Source organism: Phacochoerus africanus, chromosome 8 (genome assembly GCF_016906955.1).
Source record: "Phacochoerus africanus isolate WHEZ1 chromosome 8, ROS_Pafr_v1, whole genome shotgun sequence".
Classification (NCBI taxonomy): Eukaryota; Metazoa; Chordata; class Mammalia; order Artiodactyla; family Suidae; genus Phacochoerus; species Phacochoerus africanus.
The window spans coordinates 159,257,535-159,285,269 of record NC_062551.1 but is presented as its reverse complement, the minus strand read 5'-3'; the positions used below and the strand labels follow the sequence as shown (position 1 = coordinate 159,285,269).

At 37.4% G+C, this 27,735-nt stretch overlaps 1 protein-coding gene across 9 annotated transcripts in view; it reads right to left on the bottom strand.

Moving 5' to 3' along the window:
- TUT4 (terminal uridylyl transferase 4) overlaps positions 1-27,735 on the bottom strand; it is a 138,227-nt gene that overhangs the window by 11,963 nt on the left and 98,529 nt on the right. For all 9 annotated transcript variants that reach the window (XM_047789098.1, XM_047789099.1, XM_047789100.1 and 6 more), the window contains 10 exons: positions 25,706-25,792; positions 23,790-23,893; positions 19,413-19,470; positions 19,210-19,313; positions 18,816-18,905; positions 16,680-16,793; positions 4,900-4,977; positions 4,571-4,748; positions 4,259-4,306; positions 3,834-3,916 (listed from right to left, as the gene is read on the bottom strand). In XM_047789098.1, coding sequence (XP_047645054.1) covers positions 3,834-3,916; positions 4,259-4,306; positions 4,571-4,748; positions 4,900-4,977; positions 16,680-16,793; positions 18,816-18,905; positions 19,210-19,313; positions 19,413-19,470; positions 23,790-23,893; positions 25,706-25,792 — 944 coding nt within the window. The remainder of the gene's footprint in view (positions 1-3,833; positions 3,917-4,258; positions 4,307-4,570; positions 4,749-4,899; positions 4,978-16,679; positions 16,794-18,815; positions 18,906-19,209; positions 19,314-19,412; positions 19,471-23,789; positions 23,894-25,705; positions 25,793-27,735) is intronic.

Sequence of the window (27,735 nt, the reverse complement as noted above, 5' to 3'; positions counted from 1 at the left end):
CAGCATGGAGATTCCTCAGAAAACTAAACATAGAACTACCATTTGATCCAGCAATCCCACTCCTGGGCATCTATCCAGAGAAAACCACGTCTCAAAAAGACACATGTTCTCCAATGTTCACTACACCACTATTTTCAAAAGCCAAGACATGGAAACAACCTAAATGTCCATTGACAGAGGAATGGACAAAGAAGATGTGGTACATATACACAAGGGAATATTACTCAGTCATTAAAAGGAACAAAATACCAGCATTTTCAGCAACATGGATGGACCTAGAAATTATTATGCTGACTGAAGTCAGCCATACAATGAGACACCAACATCAAATGCTTTCACTGACATGTGGAATCTGAAAAAAGGACAGACGGAACTTCTTTGCAGAACAGATGCTGACTCACAGACACTGAAAAACTTAAGGTCTCCAGAGGAGACAGTGTGGGGGGTGGGGGGATGTGCCTGGGCTGTGGGATGGAAATCCTGTAAAATTGGATTGTGGTGACCATTACACAACTACTGATGTGATAAATTCATTTGAGTAATAAAAAAAAAAGAATGAAGTACTGATACATGATAAACATGAATGAACCCTGAAAACACTATGTTAAATGAAAGAAACAAATCACAAAAAGCTATATATTCTGTGATTCCCTTTATATGACATGTCCACAACAGGCAAATCTACAGAAGTGAAAGGAAAAAGGAATGAAGATTGAGGATTGACTGCTAATGGAGACCTAAGTTTCCTGTGAGAGGACAAAATATTCTAAAATTAAATGTGGTAATGGTTGCATAACACTGTGAAAATAATGAAAACCAAAGAATCGCTCACTTTATATAGGTGAACTGTCCAGTATATGAATTATTTCTCAATAAAGTTGTATTTCTAAAAAAGGGTGAGATATAATTCTTTACATTTACTACTGTAGCCCATGTAACTAATTAAAATCTTCACCATCATATTTTCTGACAGGGCAAAATGAAGGTCTTTATAAAAATTTTATTTTGCTTTTCAGGGCCACACCCACAGCATATGGAAGTTACCAGGCTAGGGGTCAAATCAGAGATGCAGCTGCTGGCCTAAGCCACAGCTACAGCAATGCAGGATCCCCAACCCACTGAGTGAGGCCAGAGATCAAACCCTCGTCTTCATGCATACTAGTCAGATTCATTTCTGCTGTGCCTCAGTGGGAACTCTCAAATGAAGGCCTTTCTCAATTTACCCAATTGCTTACGTAATCATCAGAAATCTAGGAATCATCCTGACTTATTCTCTTCCATTCAACACCTCTAAAAAAGAGATCTGCAGATGCAGGCAGATTTATAGATCTGGTGGCAGAAAGTTAAAGGAATACCTATCTATTATCATTTGTCTCAAAGGGAAAACACCTAAGAGTGAGAAAGGGAGAGATGAAAAGTCCAATGAGTACTGAATTTTGAGTAAAATAAATAAAATCTGAAATAATTCTTATTGAATGGGAGACATAAGTAATTTAAGAAATGTAATTAAGAATGTCAGGGGAGTTCCCGTTGTGGCACAGTGGAAACGAATCCAACTAGGAACCATGAGGCTGCCAGTTCGATCCCTGGCCTTGCTCAGTGGATTAAGGATCTGGCGTTGCCATGAGCTGTGGTGTAAGTCGCAGATGTGGCTCAGATCTGGCATTGTTGTGGCTCTGGTGTAGGCAGGCAGCAACAGCTCCGATTAGACCCCTAGCCTGGGAACCTCCATATATATGCCATGGGTGCGGCCTTGAAAAGACAAAAGACAAAAAAAAAGTCAGATACTATTGAAAGTCCAGTTGAGGGCTGGTGAACACTACAGTTGTACTAAATAAAACTGCCCGGTTTTAAGACTTTTTTTCCATTAGTGCTAAGCCCAAGCATAGAGGGACGGGGTACATGGCTTAGTTCATGTAAGATTGAACACATAACAGTGCAAAAAAGAACAATGGTGCAAAGGAATTTAAAGTACATGCCAGAGACAGACCAGGGAATTTAAGTTAAATGGGGGGGAAAAAATGAAGACAGGAGATAACAGCTGGTAAACTGGGAGAAAATGTGTCAATATGTCAGAGGACCCAATTAAGGGAAGAAGAGTTGAAGTGGGAGTGTCTGAGTAAGCAAGAAAGTTCAAAGAATAGAAAATATACTTGTCTTATTATCATAACATCGTAAATGAACTATACCTCAATAAAACTTAAAAAATGAAAAAAAAAAACTTGTCTTCATTTTCATTAGACTCTAAGGGGATGAAACACATCTATTTTGTATGTTATAATCCCAGAATATAGCAGAGAAATAGGTAAAAAGTATAATTTCAATAAATATGTGTTGAAAGAATAATCTTTACCATGGAAAGGGCAAAGTATAAAAGCATGAGTAACTACACAACAAGATACTTTTCTACAATATTAGTTACAACACTGGTATCAACCTAAATGTCCATCAAAGGAGAATAGTTAAACTGGTACATTCAAGCTATAGAATATCATATATTGACTTTTAAAACAGAATAAAGTAAATTTCAAAAAATGACTGACAGACTTAAAGGCCCCAAACTGCTATATGGCTCCTAAGGCAAATCACATTCAAGACCAAAGACTTCGATATCTACTAGGACTAGTATACTGAATAATTTAAGAGTTACTAAAATTTTGTATTGCAGATTAAATTTAGCACATTTCCAGTTTATTGAGGACTCTACATTAGTATTCTACTGAAAAGTATGACTGCATGGAAACTGCTAGGTTCCTACCAAACATATGCAAGTATATTTAACACCAAAAGAATTCCCATAATTTTTAGGTAAAAATACTTTATCAATGCATCACCAGATTGTTGCTATGTGACTGTGCTTTTCATTCACTGCTATTTTAATTAATATGTTAGTAAAATTACTGTTGTATTTTCCTTGTGTTAGACATTTTGTTCCTGCATGACTTTTGCATTGTTTCAACACTGTCATTTTATTTTTCTCCATTATAATCATTATCACCCCCACCCCTCATGAGATAGGACTATCAAAAATGTTCCAAAGGAAAAAAGCTCTAAACTTTCTCCGCTTTTCTTAACCCCACACAGCCAAGAAAAAGTGATGACACTGGACTGAACAAGATCGAGTATATTCATTATGCAGTAACAGAGACATGGTTTTCGAGATTTTTTTCCTGTTGCCTTCTGTGAAACTAAGACCTCCTCCCATTAGAAAACAACGAAAAACCAGAGTAAAACCAAGAGGAACGGGAAACACTATACCATTCAGTACAGGCAAAAGGAATCCTCTCAATTCCATGCCAATTCAGCTTACCAAGGGCTATACTGCAATTAAAACAAGCCTCAGCAAATAATAAACTATTTCTTTGGTGTTGTCCTCTGTTTATATTTTCATCAATATTTCTAAAGACAGAAAAGGGGCAGTGGGCAGCACCTCAAATTCAAAATTTAAGGATTCTGAGTCTTGACTATCCACCCTCATTCATTCAACAAACGCTTATTTGGTGCATCCTTTGTGCCAGAAACTATGATAGGCAGTGGAGACATGATGGTAAACCTTAGGGGCATGGGCCTTTACCTCATGGAGCTATTGCCTAGTGTGGGCGGGACAGAATAACAAAGAGATTAAATGAATAGATAAAATTTAGCAAACAGGTATTTCACGGAATATGTTAAGTGCAATAAGAAAAAAACAGAGGGAAACCATCTCTTTCACTATTCCTAACAATTCAGAAACAGGATTAAGTTTCTTGTGCTACCAAAAAAAAAAAAAAAAAGAAAAAAGAAATTCTAGAAGAAAAAAGAAAAGATTCAGAATTCAAATTACATAAACTTACAGCTTCTCTGCCAATGAGTGGATAAAAGGGGGTACCAAAAAGTTTCCTTCCATTGATAAATGCTTTCATGATGAAATTGGTCACTATTGAAGAAAGAAGAAAAACAATAAAGATGCAGACCTTAATGTGTAAGAGCTTTTCTTTCTTTTTTTTTTTTTTTGTCTTTTGTCTTTTTAGGGCCATACCCGCAGCATATCGAGGTTCCCAGGCTAGGGGTTGAATTGGAGCTGTAGCTGCCAGGATCCGAGCCATGTCTGTGACCTACACCACAGCTCACGGCAACACTGGACCACTAACCCACTGAGCAAGCCCAGGGATCAAACCCTTGTCCTCATGGATGCTAGTCAGGTTTGTTAACCACTAAGCCATGACGGGAACGCCTGTAAGAGCTTTAAAAGCAGGGGATTTCTATAATGAAAACTTACTCTTTCTAGAAACTCCAGCACCAAGGTTATGATTCAAATCAAAAGGATCTAGAAAAGAAATGTTTAAGTTAAGAATTATGCTCATTGTAACAAAAATATACTTAGTAGCCATAACTAGAATCTAATACTATGTAAATCAGTCTCAAGTCAGAAAATTATTCTGTAACAACTACAGATTTAAGGGTGGAAACTGATAAAAATCAAAAGGAAGAATCTTATACATTCTAACATGTTTCAGTTTTCTCAATTTCATTGGCCAAATAAATCCTGTTTTTGTTTTGTTTTGTTCCTGAATATCAGCTAAATTATTACCTTCAATCGCAATACATTTGGAAGTCCACTGCTTCTCAAAAGTTGTCAACAGTTTTTTCTGCCGAATGCTAATTACATACTCTTTGAAATCAAACTCTTCAGTATAGAAGCGAAGCAGTCCCAACCAAAGCTCTCCTAATGTTTCTGTGTTCTTTCCAAGTGAAGGTAAACGTTTTTTCTACAAATGAGAAAAAAAAAGGAGAGACAGACATATCTATATTGATCCAAAATATGTACTCCAAATCAAAGTAAAATTATTAAGTTAATTATGCAAATCCTAACATATATCAGTAAGCATTCCATAGCATTAAAACTATGAAAAAAATTACCAGTTCTTCCGTTTTATCAAAGAAAAAAGCATTCCATCCATCAACCATTCTCTGTGGAATCTGTTTTCCATCGAAGATCTGCATTAAAAAATCAATTTTATTAGATTTTGAGTCATCCAACCCAAAGCTTAAATACATTCATATCATTTTAGAATTTACTCAATAGACATACTAAAATACTTATTCCAAAAGGAACACGTCAGAATGGTATAATTTCACACCAATTTACTAAAAAATAAGCTATGTATCTGAAAGACCAAAGCTGGGGAAAGGATATCTTAAGGGCATCAGACTCTCCAAATGACACATTTGCCATTATCTATTTGGCCTATCAAAACACAGTGGGGGGGGGGGGGCTGGCAAGATGGTAGAAGAGTAAGAGGAAGTGCTCACCCTCTCCCACAAACACATCAAAAAACACACATCTACATGTAATACGATTTGCACAGAACATCAACTGAATGCTGGCAGAAGAACTTAAACCTCCAAATAGGGCAGGACACTCTTGACAGAACTGCATAGAACAAAAGAAAAATAGAGAGAAAAGGAATCAGGACAGGTCTAATACTCCAGTGAGGGAGTTGTGAAGGAGAAAGGGAACTACACCCTGGGAAGCTACCTATCCAACGGAAAGATCAACTGAGTCAGATGGAACTCCAAGAAGCGGAGAAAAGCACAGCAGCAGGTCTGAGATCCAAAAAGCAGAGTGAAAGACGCACAGACCATCTGAGCCACTGACACAGACACCACAGACTGAGATGGTCGGTGGGGGTGGGGTGCTGAGACTTAGGCTCCAGAGGTCAGTCCCGGGGAGCAGGCTGGGATTGGAGGTGTGGAGACAGCCTAAGAGACTGGGGAGTGGTGCATTGCTGGTGGGGGGAGTGGTATGCTAACGGTTGGGGAATGGAAAGCCCCAGCAGAAGGCACCCAGGAGAAAGTCCGGACCCGCAGGTGAGGCAAGGCGCCAGTGTTGGGAGGCGCTACTGTTGGGAAGGGGATAGGAGGAGGGGCAGGCTGCCATAGAAAACTCCTTGGGCCCCAGTGTGCACGCTTGCCCATTGGATTGAAGAGAGCTGAGTGCCCTTTCCTGGTGCCTGTGCCCACCCACGCAGATCCGGCCCTGCTGGCACCCCCGCCGCTCCCAGCACCCGCGCCCATCCCACGCAGATCTGGCCCCCACACACATGGATCCAGCCCTGCCGGCACCCTCACGCGCTCCTGGCACCTGCAGCCAGCCTGCGTGGATCCCACCCACCTGCATCTTCACACACTCCAGGTGCCCACCCACCCCCCTCAAGGAGCCAGCCCCGCTAGACCACCCTGGACTGTGCCAAACAACAGTTTGGCTTCCCCAAGTTCGCAGAAAAAGAAAAACACAAGCACAACGAAGAAGCTCAGAAAACCATTCTCAGTTAAAGCAAGAGGAGAATTCACCTAAAGCAATCAACAATGAAACAGACCTCTGCAGTCTGACAGACTCAGTTCAAAAGGGAGAGAGTGAAAATACAGAGGGAATTAAGAGAGGATATGAACATTAATGCATATTCCCTCAGAAAGGAGGTAGAAAATAGGAGGAGCCAAGATAAACTAGAAAATTCATTTGCAGAGATACAAACCGAGCTAAAGGCAATAAAGACCAGAATGAATAATGCAGAGGAACCAATTAGTGACGTGGAAGACAGAAAGATGGAAATCACCCAAAACAGGACAGCAGACACAAAACCAAATGAAAAAAACATGAAAGCAATATAAGAGACCTATGGGATAATATAAAGTGGGCCAGTCTACACATAATAGGAATTTCAGAAACAGAAGAAAAAGCAAAGGGGATTGAAAATATACTTGAAGAAATCATGGCTGAAAACTTTCCAAATCTAAAGGATACTGGTATCAGAGGGCCCCAAACAAGTTGAACCCAAACAGTCCCACACTAAGACATATTATAATAAAAATGGTAAAAGTTAAAGATAAAGAGAGGATTCTGAAGGCAGCAAGAGAAAAGCAAAGTGTTAATTATAAGGAAATCCCAATAAGGCTAACAGCTGATTTCTCTACAGAAACACTACAGGCCAGAAGGGAGTGGCAAGACATATTTAAAGTGCTGAAAGGAAAAATTCTGCAACGTAGAATACTCTATCCAGCAAGAATATCATTTAAAATAGAAGGGGAAATAAAGAATTTCTCCAACAAACAAAAGCTGGAAGAGTACAGCAAGATGAAACCTATTCTAAAAGAAATACTGAAAGGGCTTCTCTAAAATGAAAAAAAAAAAAAAAAAAAAAAAAGAACTAGGATGGAGGAAACCACAATTAGAAAGCAGTCACTTAAATAAGCCAGCATACAGATCCAAACATGAAGATGTTTACAAAAAAAAAAAAAAAGACATCAAAATCATGCAATGTGGGTAAGGAAGTAAGAAAAAATAGATTCTTTTTTTTAATCTTAATGATGTGTTTGAGCCTATATGATTATCAGGCTAAAGTAAGCAGATACGGAAGGTGTTAACTACTTAAAAAACAGGACAACCACAAATCAAAGCCAAACATCACGTTCACAAAAACTGCAAAGAAAAATACTCAAGTATAAAATGAATGAAAACCATCCAACCAAAAAAAGAAAAGAAGAGAAACATAGAGTAAACTGGAAAACAAAGCTTAAAATGGCAATAAATAAATATCTATCAATAATAATAAATATCTATCAATAATCACCGTAAATGGCAATGGACTGAATGCTCCAATCAAAAGACATAGAGTGGCTGAGTGGATAAAAAAGCAAAAACCTTCAATCTGCTGCCTACAAGAAACTCAGCTTAGAGCAAAGGATACATATAGATTGAAAAGTGAGGGGATGGGAAAAGATATTTCATGCCAATGGACAAGACAGGAAAGCAGGAATAGCAACACTCATATCAGGCAAAATAGACTTTAAAACAAAGGCCATAGAGAAAGACAAAGAAGGACACTATTTAATGGTTAAATGATCCATTAAAGAAGAGGCTATTACAATCGTCGATATACATGCTCCTAGTATAGGAGCACCCAGATACCTACAACTAATACTAACAGACATAAAATACAATCATAGTAGGAGACTTTAACACCCCACTCACATCAATGGACAGATCCTCTAGACAGAAAATCAATAAAGCAACAGAGATCCTAAAGGAAACAATAGAAAGTTAGATTTAATTGACATTTTCAGGACATTACAGCCAAAAAAATCAGAATACACATTCTTCTCAAGTGCACATGCAACATTCTCAAGAACTGATCACATATTGGGGCACAAAGCTAACCTCAACAAAGTTAAGAGTACAGAAATTATTTCAAGTATATTCTCTGACCACAATGGCATGAAACTAGAAATCAACCACAGGAAAAGAAATGAGAAAAAACCTACTACATGGAGACTAAACAACATGCTACTAAAAAACCAATGGGTCAATGAGGAAATCAAGAAGGAAATTAAAAAATACCTCGAGACAAATGATAATGAAGACACAACCACTCAAAATCTATGGGATCCCTCAAAAGCGGTGCTCAGAGGGAAGTTCATAGCAATACATGCCTTCCTCAAAAAAGAAGAAAAATCTCAAATCCACAACTTAACCCACCACCTCAATGAATTAGAAAAAGAAGAACAAGAAAAACCTGAAGTCAGCAGAAGGAAGGAAATCATAAAGATCAAAGAGGAAATCAATAAAATAGAGATTCAAAAAACAATAGACAAAATCAATCAAACCAAGAGCTGGTTCTTTGAAAAGGTAAACAAAATTGACAAACCTCTGGCTAGACTCACCAAGAAGAGGTGAGAAAAAACCCAAATAAATGAGAAATGAAAAAGAAGAAATCACAACAGATACTACAGTAATACAAAAAACCATATGAGAATACTATAAGCAATTATATGCCAACAAATTTGACAACCTAGAAGAAATGGACAACTTTCTAGAGACTTACAGCCTGCCAAAACTGAATCAAGAAGAAACAGATCAACTGAACAGACCGATCGCTAGAAATGAAATTGAATATGTCATAAAAACACCCTCTACTAATAAAAGTCCAGGACCAGACGGCTTCACAGGCAAATTCTACCAAACATTCAAAGAGGAACTTATACCCATCCTCCTTAAATTTTTCCAAAAGGTTGAAGAAGGAACACTACCAAAGATATTCTATGACGCCACCATCACCCTAATTCCACAATCAGACAAAGATACCACCAAAAAAGAAAACTATAGGCCAATACCTTTGATGAATATAGACGCAAACATTCTCAACAAAAATTTAGCTAACTGAATGCAACAGCATATGAAAAAGATCGTACACCATCACCAGGTGGGGTTTATCCCACGTTCACAAGGATGGTTCAATATACACCAGTCAGTGTCATATACCACATTAACAAAAGAAAAGTCAAAAACCACATGATCATCTCAATAGATGCAGAAAAAGCATTTGACAAAGTCCAACATCCCTCCATGATAAAAATTCTTACCAAAGTGGGTACAGAAGGAACATTGCTTAACATAATTAAGGCCATTTATGACAAACCCACAGCAAATATAATACTCGATGGAGAAAAGCTGAAAGCCTTCCCACTAAAATTTGGAACAAGACAGGGATGCCCACTCTCACCACTGTTTTTCAACATAGTATTGGAAGTCCTAGCCACAGAAATAAGACACACAAAAGAAATTAAAGGTGTCCAAATAGGAAGAGAAGAGGCAAAACTGTCACTGTATGCAGATAACATGATACTATAGATAGAAAACCCTAAGGACTCAACTCAAAAACTACTTGAACTGATCAACAAATTCAGCAAAGTAGCAGGATATAAGATTAACATTCAGAAATCAGTTGCATTCTGTATACTAACAATGAAATATTAGAAAAGGAATAAAAAAATACAATACCTTTTATAATTACATCTGAAAAAATCAAATACCTGGGAATACACCTGAACAAGGAGGTAAAGGACTTATATGCCGAGAATTATAAAACATTAATCAAGGAAATTAAAGAAGATGTAATGAAATGGAAAGATATTCCATGATCCTGGGTTGGAAAAATTAATATTGTAAAAATGGCCATACTACCCAAAGCAATCTACAGATTCAATGCAATCCCTATCAAACTACCCAGGACATTTTTCACACAACTAGAACAAACAATCCAAAAATTTATATGGAACCACAAAACACCCAGAATTGCCAAAGGAATTCTGAGGAACAAAAACCAAGCAGGAGGCATAACTTTCCCAGATTTCAGGCAATATTACAAAGCCACAGTCATCAAGACAGTGTGGTAGTGGTACTGAAACAGACAGACAGACTAATGGAACAGAATAGAGAACCCAGAAATAAACCCAGACACTTATGATCAATTAATCATTGACAAAGGAGGCAAAAACATAAAATGGGAAAAAGACAGACAGTCTTTTCAGCAAGTATTGCTGGGAAACCTGGACAGCTGCAAGCAATTCAATCAAACTAGAACACATCTTCACACCATGCACAGAAATAAACTCAGAATGGCTTAAAGACTTAAATACAAGACAAGACACCATCAGACTCCTAGAAGAGAACATATAGGCAAAACATTCTCTGACATCAACCTTATGAATATTTTCTCAGGTCGGTCTCCCAAAGCAACAGAAATAAGAGCAAAAATAAACTAACGGGACCTAATCAAACGGACAAGCTTTTGCACAGCAAAGGAAACCAAAAAGAAAACTTACAAAAATGGGAGAAAATAGTTTCAAATGATGCAACTGACAAGGGCTTAATCTCTAAAATATACAAGCAACTTACACAACTCAACAGGAAAAGAGCCAACAACCCAATTGAAAAATGGGCAAAAGACCTGAATAGACATTTTTCCAAGGAAGAGGTACAGGTGGCCAACAAACACATGAAAAAATGCTCAACATCACTTATTACTAGAAAAATGCAAATCAAAACTACCACAAGATACCACCTCACACCAGTCAGAATGGCCATCATTAATAAGTCCACAAATAACAAATGCTGGAGGGGGTGTGGAGGAAAGGGAATCCTCTTACACTGTTGGTGGGAATGTAAGCTGGTACAGCCACTATGGAGAAAAGTATGGAGGTACCTTAGAAATCTATACATAGAACTACCATATGACCCAGCAATCCCACTCTTGGGCATATATCTGGACAAAACTTTCCTTAAAAAAGACATATGCACCTGCATGTTCACTGCAGCACTATTCACAATAGCCAAGACATGGAAACAACCCAAAAATCCATCAACAGATGATTGGATTAGGAAGATGTGGTACATACACACAATGAAATACTACTCAGCCATACAAAAGAATGACATAATGCCATTTGCAGCAACATGATGGAACTAGAGATGCTCATACTGAGTGAAGTAAGTCAGAAAGAGAAAGACAAATACCATATCACTTATATCCAGAATCTAACATAGGGCACAAATTAACCTTTCCACAGAAAAGGAAATCATGGACTTGGAGAATAGACTTGTGGTTGCCAAGGGGGAGGGGGAGGGAGTGGGAGGGATTGGGAGCTTGGGGTTAATGGATGCAAACTATTGCCTTTGGAATGGATTAGCAATGAGATCCTGCTGTGTAGCACTGGGAACTATGTCTAGTCACTTATGATGGAGCATGATAATGTGAGAAAATAGAATGTGTACATGTATGTGTAACTGGGTCACCATGCTGTACAGTAGGAAAAAAAATGTATTGGGGAAATAATTTTTAAAAATAAAATAAGTTAAATTTAAAAAACACGGTCAGTACAAATTTAATGAAGTAAAACTAAAGAAAAAAACAAATGAAAATGGCATTTTCATTAAAGGATTATAATGTAGAAATACATAAGAGGTAATATTACCCATATACCTTAAAGGAAATCTATGAAGTAGTTTGTTGTGGGGAAGAACTCTAGTACCTTTAATCAGTTATCCATACCAGATGAGGCTGAGAAGAGCCTGGACACAGATTTTTAAAATAGAAAATTAGGTGCCTTTCATGACATTTTGATAGAGATTGTGAAATCTTTATGACTAATTAAAAATAGTAATTTACTGTCCTAAGGAGAGGAGAGAAGGTAATGCTACATTACTGGAAAAAAAGTATTCCACAAGACACTTGTACAGGTACAACTGACCTCTACAAGCAATCTTGAGACTTATTTTATACAGGAATTTTAAGAAAGAGATGCAATAAAGCAAAAAGTTGGAATAGGTTCAGAGTCAGCAGATCTCACTTCTACTCTTAGTCCTTGCCAAGAGGTGATTTTGGACAAGACAATTAGCCTTTCAAATTCTCAGTTTTCCCAATAAAAAATGAGAGATCAGATTAATTAGTCAGTTGTTTTCAAACTTTATTTTTCTTTTAAGCTGTAGAACCCCTTCCTATAATGGAACTTTCCTGGAAGCTCAATACACGAAACAGATAAAAACAGAGGTACTCTGATAAAAGCATGAGTGGAAAAAATTAATTAACTTTTCCTTCCTCCATTCATCACACATATACTCATACACTCCTAAGGTTTATCAGAATATATTTTAAAACCACCAGATAAGGTGATCTCAAGTGGCTCCTTCCATTTTAGATGAGACAATGATTTACAAAATTTACACGTCTGCTCTTCTAACTTCACTCTTAGATTTAAGTTCCTTATGGGCAAGGACTATAATTTATCTCTAGAGCTAAAATTCCTACTACATCAAAGCCTACTATATCAAAGTATAGAGAATACTTCATATACATTTGTTAAATGAATATATTTACTCTGTAAGCATGTCTACATAAATATCAGGTTTACAGAGACTTAAGCTAATAATTTGCTTTTTAATATTTACATGTAACTTTGTTACCTGGAATCATCTAGCATAAATTTCAACATCTCATAAAACAAAAAAGTGAAAAATCTAGCAATTACAATATCTAAAATAAAAGACATGGGATCCTGCCCTCAGAAAGAAAGAAAGAAAGAAAAGGTTTTACAGAGCCTGAAGCATGATATTTTGCCCTCATAAATTAAAATGCTATTATACAAGCTGCCTCTTTAGACCCTGATTATTTTAACAGAATTCTTACTTTTAAGAAACAACCAACATCCAAACCCAGTTATGGTGGCTAATAACACAGTAAACCAGACCTGTGGGCTCTGCAGGGCATTTAATCACTGATTAATTCTCATTAATCATGAGAGTTCACTAAAACTATCCTCTCTTTATCTTACACACACACATACACTCTCTCTCCCTTACTGTTCTCTCTTCTTTCTCTCAAAACCAATCGCCCTCTACTTAAGCACTCAAGCCTTCCCTCAAAAACATCACCTAACATGTCAATTACATTTACACAAGGAGTGGTCCCAGACATTCCCACGTTTATTTTCTTATTTTCTTATAGCATTTTAATATCTTTTGCCATATTTAAATTGTAAATTTTTGTTGTGGTAAAATACACATAATGTTTAACACTGTAAATCATTTTTAAGTGTACAGTTCAGTGGCATTAAGCACATTCACTCTGTTGTGCTATTGTCAACATCATCTATCCACAGAATTCTTTTCATGTTGTAAAAATGAAACTCTGACCTCATTAAACAATAGTTTCCCATTCATTTTTCCCTCAAACCCCTGGCAACCACCATTCTACCTTCTGTTTCCATGAATCTTTTTTTTTTCCTTTTTTATTAAAGCATAGCTGATTTACAGTGTTTCTTCAAGTTCTGCTGAACAGCAAAGATTCCATGAATCTGAATCCCCTAGGAACCTCCTATAAATGGAATCATGTGTGTTTGTTCTTTTGCGACTGGTTTACTTCACTTAGCATAATGCCCTCAAGGTTAATCCATTTAACTGCAATTTTTAAGCTGATATAAAATAAGAAAACAAAGAAAGTTCATAATATCGAGTGTAACTAACTTTCCCCAATCCTCTTAGCATTACTTTTTAATGTGAAAATTTGTTTTTACTTATGATGACTCCTAAAATACAGCAAAATTATTCTGCTTAGGAAAGCTCCTTTTGACCTAAAGACCTCTGTACTGTTGACCATGAATAACACGCTTAGCAGAACCTTACCTATTACCCAGTCACTTAAAGTCTAGGTTTAATTACAAGTGGAGTCAAAGATCATCAGCTTCATTAAACATATCCTTACCCTTAAAAGTTGATCGATGCCAATGATCAATACTTAAATGACGCCAGAGCAATGGACAATGGGGTCCCATATGACAAGCAAAAAAGGCCAGAAGCAAAAATCCATATATCATCAGTTCATATGTATCACAAAGCCCCCCACAATCAGAGCTCATAATGATGGAAAACATTCCATGGACTGTCTCTCATTTCATCAATCACTGTCTGTTAAGCAGATAATGGAACAGTTCTTGAAGTTGGCTATAGCAATCCTACCTACATTTTCCCAATAATAATATTATAAAGCTGCTAATAATAATAATAACAAAAGTAGTAACAAAAGCAACACCATGTATGAACTCCTCCTTTATCATCTACTACATTCAAAGGCATTTGATGTGTCTGTTCTTTACATCAACACTGAAATAATACTACTATTACTACATTTTTATCAATGATGAAATTAAGACTAGTGGCAGGCAGCTTGTTGAAGGGCACATGTCAAAATCAGGATTCAAACCAATTATTTCTGGCTCCAAAATCATGTTCTGCCTGCTCTTTCTACTGTATCATGCTGCCTCAATGGATCCTTATCCATGTATGGGTAACATAATGAGAGAGCAGAGACAAACCACAACGAAAAAAAAAATTTGTGTTCCATTTGGGTTAATCATAGTATTTTATCAAAGTCATAGGAAATTACAGCAAATGGCTGCTATAATATTTCTGGGGTAATTATGCATTAGATCCAAAAATTTAAAACTTTAACAACAATTAGACTAATAGAATAATCTTGGCCTTAGCAGGCCTAATTAATAATACATGCTAAATTTTAAACATCCTATAGTACACAACCTTGTTAAAAAACAAACATCATTCAACATAGATCAAAGAAACTTAAGTTTTTCTGTTAGGAAAGGATATTTTAAATTTTTATTTCTTTCCCACTGTTCCTTTAAAAGAGGGAAGAAAAAGCTATTAAAACTTGGAGTAAATAGGAGTTCCTGTCATGGCTCAGTGGTTAATGAATCTAACTAGGAACCATGAGGTTTCAGGTTCAATCCCTGGCCTCGCTCAGTGGGTTAAGGATATGGGGATATGGCGTTGCTGTGAGCTGTGGTGTAGGTCACAGATCCTGCTAGGATCCGGTGTTGCCATGGCTCTGGTGTAGGCCGGCAGCAACAGCTCCGATTAGACCCCTAGCCTGGGAACCTCCATATACTGCAGGTGTGGTCCTAGAAAGGAAAAAAAAAAAAAAAAAAAACTTGGGGTAAATAGATGCAGAATGTTGCCTTTCGGATGGATTAGCAATGGAATCCTGCTGTGTAGCACTCGGAACTCTGTCTAGTCACTTATGATGGAACACGTAATGTGAGAAAAAAGAATGTATAGTAATGTGAGAAAAAAGAACGTATACATGTAAGTGTAAATGGGTCACCATTCTGTACAGTAGGAAAAAAAAAAATATATATATATATATAAATAAAACAAACAAACAGAAAAACTACAATGAACTTGGAGTTTCCATTGTGGCGCAGTGGAAACGAACCTGACCAGTATCCATGAGGACCCGGGTTCAAGCCCTGGCCTCACTCAATGGGTTAAGGATCCAGTGTTGCCATGAGCTGTGGTGTAGGTCGCAGATGCAGCTCGATCCTGCATTGCTGTGGCTGTAGCATAGGCCGGAAGCTACAGCGCCAATTAGCCTAGGAACTTCCATATGCCCCAGGTGTGGCCCTAAAAGGCCAACCCTCCCCCCCAACAAACCCGCAAAAAACCTACATGGAACTCATTAGAACTTTTTAAAACTTACTAAGGCCATCTGACACGTACATATGCCTTGCTATTTTACGATATTTTTCTTTGCCATTACTATCAAAGTTTATGTGAAATCAGAGTATGTGATTTTCGAAATAATTCTGATGCTTCTTGCTTACCTCAAAATAATCACCTTTCTAAGAAATTACAACCTGATCCACCCAAAGCTTGAAAATCCACTTTGTGCCAAGAATGAGGAATAACAGATGGATGATTAGGAACTTCTTTGCATCTAATTTAGAGAGTATAAATTTGCTATAAGAAGGGACTCCATAAGTCACCAAATCCGAGTAAATATGAGTATAACTTGTTCTTCTGATGCATATCCTTATGCTTAAGGCAACTAATATGATCTTACAGAGGTAAGGAAGAACTTCCTTTTTTTTTCTCAATCAAAATTCACAAAGTTGACCAAAGTATACACAGGAATAAATTAAACTTCATTGCCAAGCAGGTGGAGTGAGAATACTCTGGAAAGGAGAAACATGTATTTACATCTGAGCGACTATGAGTTCATGAATGGCTACAAATTTCATAATCACTAGCAGCATTCTAAGACTGAAATACAAAAATGCTGCAAAAGCTATTCAGTAATTCTATTCATCTAATATTCTTTTGGTAGTCTACATTCTCTCATAATAAACTTTTCAAAAAGGTTCACTGTTTGATTATACTATTGATAGAAGAAAACTTAGGACATCCATAATGGGAAAAATCCTTCATGATCCCATGAACTAAAGCAAGATCTACTATATTTAGATCTATTGTTTTCACAAGAAACACCTTTATAACTTTCTTAAACACCTACCTCTTGTAGAACTGGGATAACAGGTGGTTTTCTCTGCTGCAGAAAGTACAGCACCATAAGGATATAAGCATATGAAGACAAACTACCTCTGGAAGCATCTCCAATGTCACATCGCTAAAGAAACATAATGATTGAAATAAAACTTTAGAATTATTCTATGCAGAGGTACTCACTACTTTAAGACAACATTTTTTTAACCCATCAAACTATCAAATATCCCTAAGTCCAATAACTAACTGCTACAGAAGGTATGGGTAAACAGGCACTTTTATACATTATATATGAGAATATGTAGCAGCATAAATTCATGAAGAATAATTTCACAGTATCAAAAATATAAAAGCACATCTTTAATGTAGCAATTCTATTCTAAGAATTTATCTTGCAAATATGCCAAAAAACATGTAAAATGACAAAATGTTTATTGTACCACTATTTTAAGAGCAAATAACAGAAAGAACTTAAAGCTCATCACTAAAGCACAGGTTTAAAAAACTGATGACTATCCACACAATGGAACAGTATGTAGCCACTAAAAAAGAACAAGGGGTTAACGAACCCGACTAGGATCCATGAGGATGTGGGTTTGATCCCCGGCCTTGTTCAGTGGGTTAAGGATCTGGCATGTTGCTGTGATCTGTGGTATAGGTTGTAGATGTGGCTCAGATCCCACGTGGCTGTGTCGTAGGCTGGCAGTTGTAGCTCTGATTTGACCCCTAGCCTGGGATCTTCCATATGCTGTAGGTGTGGCCCTAAAAAGAAAAAAAAAAGAACAAGGAGAAGTTCTTTTCACGGCTCAGCAGTAATGAACCCAACTAGTGTCCCTGAGGACTCAGATTCAATCCCTGGAAGTGGGTTAAAGCACTGCCATGAGCCACGGTGTAGGTCATAGACGTGACTTGGATTTTGCATGGCTGTGGTATAAGCTGGCATCTGTAGCTCCAATTCTTCCGCTAGCCTGGGAACCTCCATATGCTGCAGTGACAGCCCTAAAAAGCAAAAAAATAAAAATAAAAAAGAACAAGGAAACTCTTAGGAAATCATCTTCTACATCTACTGCTCAGTTAAAAAAACAAAGTACAGGGAGTTCCCGTCATGGCGCAGTGGTTAATGAATCCGACTAGGAACCATGAGGTTTCGGGTTCGGTCCCTGACCTTGCTCAGTGGGTTAACGATCCGGCGTTGCCGTGAGCTGTGGTGTAGGTTGCAGACGCGGCTCAGATCCAGCGTTGCTGTGGCCCTGGTGTAGGCCAGCGGCTTCAGCTCCGATTAGACCCCCAGCTGGGAACTTCCATATGCCGCGGGAGCGGCCCAAGAAATGGCAAAAAGACAAAAAAAAAAAACAAAGTACAAAACAATCTTTTCAGTATGTTTATACCTCTAATTAAAAAAGAGATAGGAAATTTATGTAGTTGCTTGTATTGGAATAATACACTTCTGGAAGGATAAAGAGGAAACTTTTGCACCAGTTGTCTCCAATAAGACACTGGTAGGCTAGGAGACAGATGTGGAACGGGGCATAAACCTTATTAGACCTTTTAAATTTTGAACCACATGAATACATTGCTAATTTTTTTTTTTTTTTTTGCTTTTTAGGGCCACACCTGCAGCATGTGGAGGTTCCCAGGCTAGGGGTTGAATTGGAGCTACAGCTGCCAGCCTATGTCACAATCACAGCAATACAGGATCCAAACTACATCTGGGACCTACACCACACAGCTCACGGCAATTCCAGATCCTTAACCCACTGAGCAAGGCCGGGGATCAAACCCACAACCTCATGGTTACTAGACAGATTTGTTTCTGCTGTGCCACAAAGGGAACTCCCTAACCTAAAGATTCTTAACTAGTAATAGTATGCCAACTCCCATGCCTGTGGTTGAAAATCAGTACTGCAATGAGAAACTTTACTATGAGAAATTTACTAGACACAAGACACCACACACAGGAAAAAAAACTAAGAATTACTCTAGTCTAAGAGGTGTAAATTTAAACCACGTAATACTGACTGTTTTGTTTTAAAAGCTCAGGTAAACAAAACTTGAGAAAATATTTTTCCTAAGTCTGACATTGCTATGTTTCACTTTAACAGAGTGGTATTATAAGAAAGCAGATCATTAACTTTTTCATAAATACCTTAGCAAACACTTTCATAGTATATCCCAAGTACTGCACTCTAGGATCAATAGCTGCATACGTAGCTAGCATTCTTGTATTATGTTGAGCCTAAAAAAATAATTACATATTTGAAAAACATTTCAAATTTTTTTAAATTTAAACTTATGGATCAGATAAAAAGATACAATAAACTCCAAACAATATATAAATGTTAAACTTAAAATATCTGTAAATGAGTCAAACAAAAACTAATCTTCAATTTGTAGGAAATTTAAGACAATTAATAAAGTATTTTTTTCCCTATACTGTTCACATTCACAAGTTTTAAACATAAAGGTATAGTCAATGATCTGTAAGCTTTAAAAATGACAAGTGTAAACATACCTGGGTCTTAACAGAAAATGAAACTTACCAATGTATTATATAAACTGATATCTCCTTCTAGACCACTTCGTCTGTGTTCAAATTTTACTATAGGCACTTTGGCAGTAGTTATAGGCAAAATGTTTCTTAACCCTGATTTAAAAAAAAAGAAAAACTTCACTAGGTTAGATAATTTTCATAAAACTAAAAACAATTTCTATTGTTTTAAAGCTGTAATTTAAAGTTTCATACCTGGATGTCTTTTAAGAATTTTCGCCAAATTTTCTATTATTTCCTTACAATTTAATTTCTAAAAAACAAAAGATATAAATAATAAAGCTTGTCTGACTCAACTTGACCCTGTGCAAATTTTGTTTTAATCTAAACATTTAATACTAGCATTTAAAATCTCCAACCAGAAGGTCTATATAACCTTGTTAGTCAAAGAATATGGTCCACAGACCCGGAGTATCACCAACACCTGGAAACTTGAGCGAAATGAAGAATCTCAGGCCCCACTTCAGTCTTCTGAATCATAATCTGACTATTAAAAAGATCCCCAGATAATTCACATCCACATTAAAGTTTGAGAAGCACCAAGACAGGAGAATAATGTTTTCAAATACATGAACGAGTAACTAGAGATAGGTTGATGGGTTTGGTGAAGGCAAAACAGTACAATGATAAAGAACATAGGCTCTGGGACATCCCGTCTTGGCTCAGGGGAAACAAATCTGACTAGTATCCATGAGGATGCAGGTTGGATCCTGGCATCGCTCAGTGGGTTAAGGATCTGGCGTTGGCATTGCTGTGAGCTGTGGTATAGGTCACAAACACAGCTCAGATCTGGCATTGCTATGGCTGTGGCGTATGCCAGCAGCTACAGCTCCGATTCAACCCCTAGCCTGGGAACCTCCATATGCCGCAGGTGTGGTCCTAAAAAGACCAAAAAAAAAAAAAGAACATAGGCTCTGAATTTAGACAAATCTGGATTCAAATTGTTTTTATTGACCATGCCCCCCAGCATCCATAAGTTTCCAGGCCAGGGATTGAACCCAAGCCACTGCAGTGACAATACCAGATCCTTAACCTGCTACATCACAAGAGAACTCCCAGATTCAAATCTTTAAGTATTGACTACCTGTGAACTTTTTTTTTTTTTTTTGCTTTTTAGGACTGCACCTGGAGCATATGGAAGTTCCTGTGCTGGGGGTCAAACTGGAGCTGCAACTGCCAGCCTATGCCACAGCCACAGAAATATGGGATTTGAGCCATATCTGTAACCTACACCACAGCTCATGGCAATGCTGGATACTTCCCACCCACTGAGGCCAGGGATTGAACCCACATCCTTATGTATACTAGTCAGGTTCGTTTCCACCACTGAGCCACAATGGGAACTCCTAAGTTGTGTATTTTGACCTGATCCTTAACCCCTCTAAGCCTCATGCTACTATTATAAAATCAAGATAATCAAAAACTCCTACAATTCTATAAAGTACCTGGAAAGATGACATAAGACACATATGTAAAGCATTCAGCAGCATAGGTCATACAAAACAGCACTTTAAGTCTGTGAGCTATTTATTGCTATTATGTTGATGAAGAAAAGAAAAATAATCCTACTATTACCAGCACTTACTTCTTTAAAAAAAAACTTTTATCTCTGCAAATTTAAATGTGTTGGTTATTTAAAAACTAGACAGTGGAGTTCCCATCGTGGTGCATAGGAAATGAATCCAACTAGGAACCATGAGGTTGTGGGTTTGATCCCTGGCCTCACTCAGTGGGTTAAGGATCTGGCATTGCTGTGGCTGTGGCGTAGGCCGGCAGCTATAGCTTCGATCAGACCCTAAGCCTGGGAACCTCCATATGCCGCAGGTGGGGCCCTAAAAAAAAAGACAAAAAAAATTAAAAAATAAAAACTAGACAGTAAAACTGATATGGTAACAATAACCATAATATAAGGAACAGGGAAGATAATGGCATAAATTAACTGGATTAAGCTGAAAGGTTATCAATACCTGTACTTGCTACTAAAATCACTTTTGCATAACCCCAACAGGCTCTTTTTATTTTTTATTTTCTTTTTTATTTTTGGCCACGCCCACAGCCTGTGGAAGTTCCCAGGCCAGGGATCAAACCTGCACCACAGCAGCAACATGAGCTACTGCAGTGACAATGCCTGATCTTTAACCTACTGAGCCATAATGCTCTTTTTAGCTACAAGAGAGCAGTAGCCACTGCAGCTTAACCTGGGGATTGCGAAGGAACTTTAGTTACTAATTAACACATAATAAAAGAAGTTATTTTCTCTTTATTATGCAAAGATACAACTTAAAAGCTTCAATTATGGCTCATCTGGAATAAAATATTCTTTTCCATTCTTTCAAACTTTCCAGTGTGAATGGCACAGATAATATATAGTATACAAACCCTTAGTGAATGGAATCTGATTATTAAATTTTACATAAAAGATCTCTAAAATCCTAACCTCCTCCCTGGGTAAAAACCATTTCCTATTCCAATTCCTGCCCTTCAGAATGGAAAGAGGGGAGTTCCCATTGTGGCGCAGTGGTTAATGAATCCGACTAGGAACCACGAGGTTGAGGGTTCGGTCCCTGCCCTTGCTCAGTGGGTTAACGATCCGGTGTTGCCAACACCGTGAGCTGTGGTGTAGGTTGCAGACGCAGCTAGGATCCCGTGTTGCTGTGGCTGTGGTGTAGGCCGGTGGCTACAGCTCCGACTGGACCCCTAGCCTGGGAACCTCCATATGCCGCGGGAGCGGCCCAAGAAATAGCAAAAAGACAAAAAAAAAAAAAAAAGAATGGAAAGAGGGAACCGCTTACCAAGTAAATAGATGGCACTGAGTAGCAGTTACTTAAGGAGAACTAAAAAATTTAAACTTTTTATTTGCTTTATATCACAAGATGTTAACATCAGAAGCAATTTCTTAGGACCAGAAATAACGACCTACCAGGCATCAGTCATCTTTTCTTTGTTTCTAACAAACTTAAAAAGACATTTTTTGAAAAAACTATTTTGGAGATACACAGGTCACTATTCCACTGAATTCTTTTATAATACAACAGAGGCTATACTGACACCATTACAGATGCCAGAAGCTTAGCCCCACCCTGATCTTGCAAGCAGTCCTGATTTTGAAATGTAAATACCAATGGCTATGCTGGTAAAGAAATGAGTAACTACAGGGATACCCTCCTTTTCTAGTTGTTGCTATGAAGACTTGGGACACTTTTCTCCTGTCCATTCAATTCCTTTCCTTACTGGAGCTTGGCAATCTCATTCCCACTGTTGAGGCCTGGTACACAATGAAGGAAAACGTAAGTACCCATTCTCATTGCTGAGACTGCTCTGGGGGAAGGATTGCTCCTGGCATCTCACGGTGGAACTCAGAAAACTTTCGATTTCACAAAGCAGTGGTTAGGTTCTACAGCACCATTAGTACTATATTTCAACTACATTATGGGTTAAATAAATTACAGAGACAAAGTGAGATACAATGGAAAGAGCATGAACTCTGGAGTCAGACAGACCTGGGTACGAATCCCGGCTCCAACATTTACTAGCTGTGGGAACTTGAGCAAGTCAGTTTATCTCTCAAAGCCTCAGTTTCCTCATCTGTAAAATGGGGGAAATTATCTACCTCGAAGGTGGTTTTAAGAGTGAAATGAGATAATGTATGTAAAAGTGTATATTGGGGATTCCAATGTTAGTTCCCCTTCCCCCAGCCCCCAAATGAGTTTCTAAAAGCTATCCTAGAACACATCATTTATAACAATGCTTCTATGGAAAAAATGTCTTTTGAGCATCCTTAAATTATAATTAACTTGTAGAACACAACCCACTTACAAATCAAATGTACGCCTTTATTTTCTACCTTTAGTGATAGAAAGACATTACCTAACAGAAGAGATAATGAAAAAGACAAAGTGCGTAAGATCAATGTTTACCACCAAACTGAAGCAACAGCTTCTCATTGGCTCTAATGAAAAAAATACCAACTCTATGGTATAGTAACTTTTCCAAAAAGTCATTTAAGACCACTTGCAACTCTCAGTTACATGTTTTTTGTACTATAAAATTACCAAAACAGTAAATTTACTTACTTAAATATTTGAATGTCTTCTAAAATGATAATAGTAATGCTTTCACATTTTAAAAACGATTATTGCGGAGTTCCCGTCGTGGCGCAGTGGTTAATGAATCTGACTAGGAACCACGAGGTTGAGGGTTCGGTCCCTGCCCTTGCTCAGTGGGTTAACGATCCGGTGTTGCCAACACCGTGAGCTGTGGTGTAGGTTGCAGACGCGGCTCGGATCCCGTGTTGCTGTGGCTCTGGCGTAGGCCGGTGGCTACAGCTCCGATTCAACCCCTAGCCTGGGAACCTCCATATGCCGCGGGAGCGGCCCAAGAAATAGCAACAACAACAACAAAAAAAAAAAAAACGACAAAAGACAAAAAAATAAAATAAAAAATAAAAAAAAGACTATTGCTAATATATTCATACAAAGAATAAACTTTTATCAATTCTATACACAAAATTAAAAAGATTCATCATTGGAAGAAAATAAGCTCCCACATCCCTTTCCATTCACTAACTCTTACCTCTGCATTTTCATGGCCTTCAAGGGTCATGCAAATATCCAAATCACTATCACGAAATCCAAATCCATTCTTAGAAGAACCAAATAAGCACAATCTTGCCTTTTCTAAGCAAAAGAAAACAAAAATCAAAAGTTTATCATTAGCATGGAAGAGGAGTATTCTATTAACTCCTAATGGCCCACCACAGGATGATGTTATCCAATACAATGGCTTAAATTACCTACCATTGGTATTGGCACTGAAAAATTCCAACACTCACATAAAGCTCAGACCTTCTGCCCAAGATCCCATATCCATGTACCTAACTGCTTTTTCCATTTTTCCATAGATATCATAAATACAACTAATCAGAACTAAACTATCAACTTCATCTCAATCCTACTATTATTCCTATTTCTCAGAAAACAGTATCTTCATCTACTGTTACCTAAGTCAGAAATACACGTCATTTTTAACACCTCTCTCAACTTTCACATCTAAACACTTAACAAGTCCTTGAGTTTCTTCCAACTATCTCATAAATTTATCTACTTTTATTCATTTCTCAATATCAATACCAACAGTTAAGACCAACATTTAGATCACCTTAGAATACAGAATTCTCCTCTAAAAATGAGCGATTAATCCATTTGATATAAATTATGATAGGGTTATTTCTTCATGCTTAGGTGCCACAGCAAACAAGCTGTGATGTAGCAGGATTGGATTATTCTCCCTATTAATTCTTGTAGACCACACATTTAGTAATAAATTCTATATTTTCAAAACTTAATCCTCCTATTCAGTTCTGATGTCCTACTTGAAATCAGTGACAACTGAGAGAGATAAATAAGAAGCTACATTCATTAGCAACTAAATATGTGCATGGGGTTTAATATAATAGGAACCTAGATTTGGCTCATACTTTATATACTAGCAAATATAATTTAAAATGGAATCTGGTAGCACAAAACAGATCTTGTAAAAGTATAAGCTCATTCTGTTTATAAATCAACTTTATCCTTTTTTAAAATTTGGCCACAGGACTCTTGATTCCTTACCCCCATGCCCCAAACCTGCTACCTTCTGCTGTATTTGCCTCTCAGTTAAATAGCACCACTCAACTAGTGAGGGAAAGAGCTTGAAATCATCCTTAATGCCTTTCTTTTTCTCACATCTAACACGAATCAGCAAAGCTTGTTGTCTCTACATTCAAAATATATCTTAAATTTAATTCTCATCTATTCTTCCAACTCACTATTTTGTCTGAACTTGTGCAAGAGCCTCCTAAATATTCTGCTTGCTTCTATAATGGACCTGCACTCTATTCTCTCAGATCATGTCACTTTTGTGTTAAACCCTTCAGAAGCTTCTCATTAGACATTCAAAATAAAACTCAAAAGCCCTACTACCAACAGCTATAGGACTCTAATGATCCAACCTCTAGGTTAACTCTGTCACCTTTCTATTACAATCTACCACACACACTCCACCCCAGTCACAATGACTTTCAAGCATGTCAACATAATTCAGTCATGGCGTATGTGTACTTGGCTACTCCTTCTCTCTAGAATGTTCTCTCCTTGGATATTCATAATATTTGCTCCTTCATATCATTCATTGTTCTGTTCAAACGTCACCTTATCAAAAAGAACTACTGTAACAGCTCATCACTATCCTTTTAACTCCTGAACTTCAACAGTATTTACTATTTCCTGATATTACATTATTTACTTACTTGTTAACTGAATATCTCTCACCCCTCTTAATCTAAGTTTCATGAGAACAGGTTTTACTTCTTTTCTTAGTACCGTACCCCTAGGACCTGGAATAGTACCTAACACATAACATGCAATAAACAGTTTTTAAACAAATGAATGAAACTCACACCAGGTGACTATAATAATAAAAGCAGTCGATTTTAACACATGACATACCATCATATTCTTTCTGAATAAACTTTTCCAAGCCAATTAAAATTTGTTCCCTGTTGTGTTGTTCAGAGAAAGGTGGTGATAATTCATCTAAGTTTAAAAAAGAAAAAGAAAGTAAAGAAAATGAAATGTGAAAATGTCTTTAATTTTTTACCCTAAAATTTTTACTTTTCTTAATTATCTGTTGACTTCTATGATTTTAAAGTCATAAGTATTACTGGAGAAAGAAGCAACAGAGAAAAGCAGAAAAATAATTCTAAAGATCTACGTACATTTCACATGATCATTTTCCCTATGAAATAGCCACAATATATTTACTTCTATATATATTTTTTCAGACAATCCACTCTCTTCCACATAATGCATGTTTTCCCTCTTGTCAAGACTACTGTTATATGGAGTTCCCACTGCAGCTCAGCAGAAATGAACATGACTAGTTTATCCATGAGGATGCAGGTTTGATCCTTGGCATCACTCAGTGGGTTAAGGATCCCATGTCGCCATGAGCTGTGGTGTAGGTCACAGACACTGCTTGGATCTAGGGTTGCTGTGGCTGTGGCTTAGGCCAGCAGCTGTAGCTCTGATTCAACCCTACCTTGGGAACTTCCATATGTCACAGGTGTGGCCCTAAGAAGCAAAAAGACTATTCTTACACTGTTACACTAGGTACCCAATTCAATCCAACAGTTCTCTTAAGTACCTGGTCAAAATTCATATCTTCCCTATAAGCTGCTCTGCCCAATCATAGCCTTTAATGATATCTACTTAACTGAATTTCCTTAGTTCTCCAAACTACTTGCCAGTTTAGTTTATACTGTCCTTTCAACTTTCTGGTTATTTCATTTATATTCATCTTATTTTTCCAAATACTACCATGCATTCATCTTTAAGAAGAGTCTTTTTTTTTTTTTCCCTATCTCCGCCTCCAGACTCATCCCCAAGATGAGTATGGGAGCAATATGGGAATGGGAAGAAAACAGTAATTTACTGTAATGAATTAAACTAACATCCATCTTTTGAAAAATAATGCAGCATCAGTAGCAGCAAACCGAATAAGAGAAATTCAGGTGATTTTTTTTTTTTTTTTGGAGTGGAGAAACTAATCTCTAATGGTAATATATGACATGTGCACTTGTCAAAACCTCCAGAACTTTGCAGTACAAAGAGTCAACTTTCTGATATGCAAATTTAAAAAATCATCTAGGAAGTTGGAGAATTTCAGGATGATGCAGGCTATAACAAGAGAATCTAACTGTGCTATGAATATATAAAGAAAACTTCAGGAGTTCCTGTTGTGGCACAGTGAAAACAAACCCAACTAGTAACCATGAGGTAGCAGGTTTGATCTCTGGCCTCAGGCAGTGGGTCAGGGATCTGGCTTTGCCTTGAGCTGTGGTGTAGGTCGCAGACATAGCTCAGATCCTGAGTTGTTGTGGCTGTTGTGTAGGCCAGCAGCTATAGCTCTGCTTTGACCCCTAGCCTGGGAACCCTGATATGTCATACGTACGGCCCCCAAAAGCCAAAAACAAACAAACAAACAAAAAAAAACCCAGAAAACAGCTAAGGGATCATGAGATTCTGTGGCTCCAGGAAAAAGATTTTAGACTGTTGATGCTGATGATGCAAGACATTGGAAATAAACTGGAGGAAAAGATGGATAATTTACAGGAAACACTGAGCAAAGAAATACAAGACACAAAACTTAAGCAAAAAGAGATGCAAAATACAATAACTGAAATAGAAAATTCATTAAAAGCAGCCAAGAGCAGAATAAAGGAGGTAGAAGAATGAATAAACGAGGTGGAGGACAGATTAGTGGAAATCACTGATGCAGAACAGAAAGGAGAAAAAAGATTGAAAACAAATAAAGAGAGTCTCAGAGAACTCTGGAAAACGTTAAATGTACCAACGTCCATATTACAGGGGTGCCAGAAGAAGAGAGAAAGGGACAGAAAAAATATTCGAAGACATAATAGCTAAAAACTTCCCCAAGATGGGAAAGGAACCACTCACTCAAATCCAGGAAGCACAAT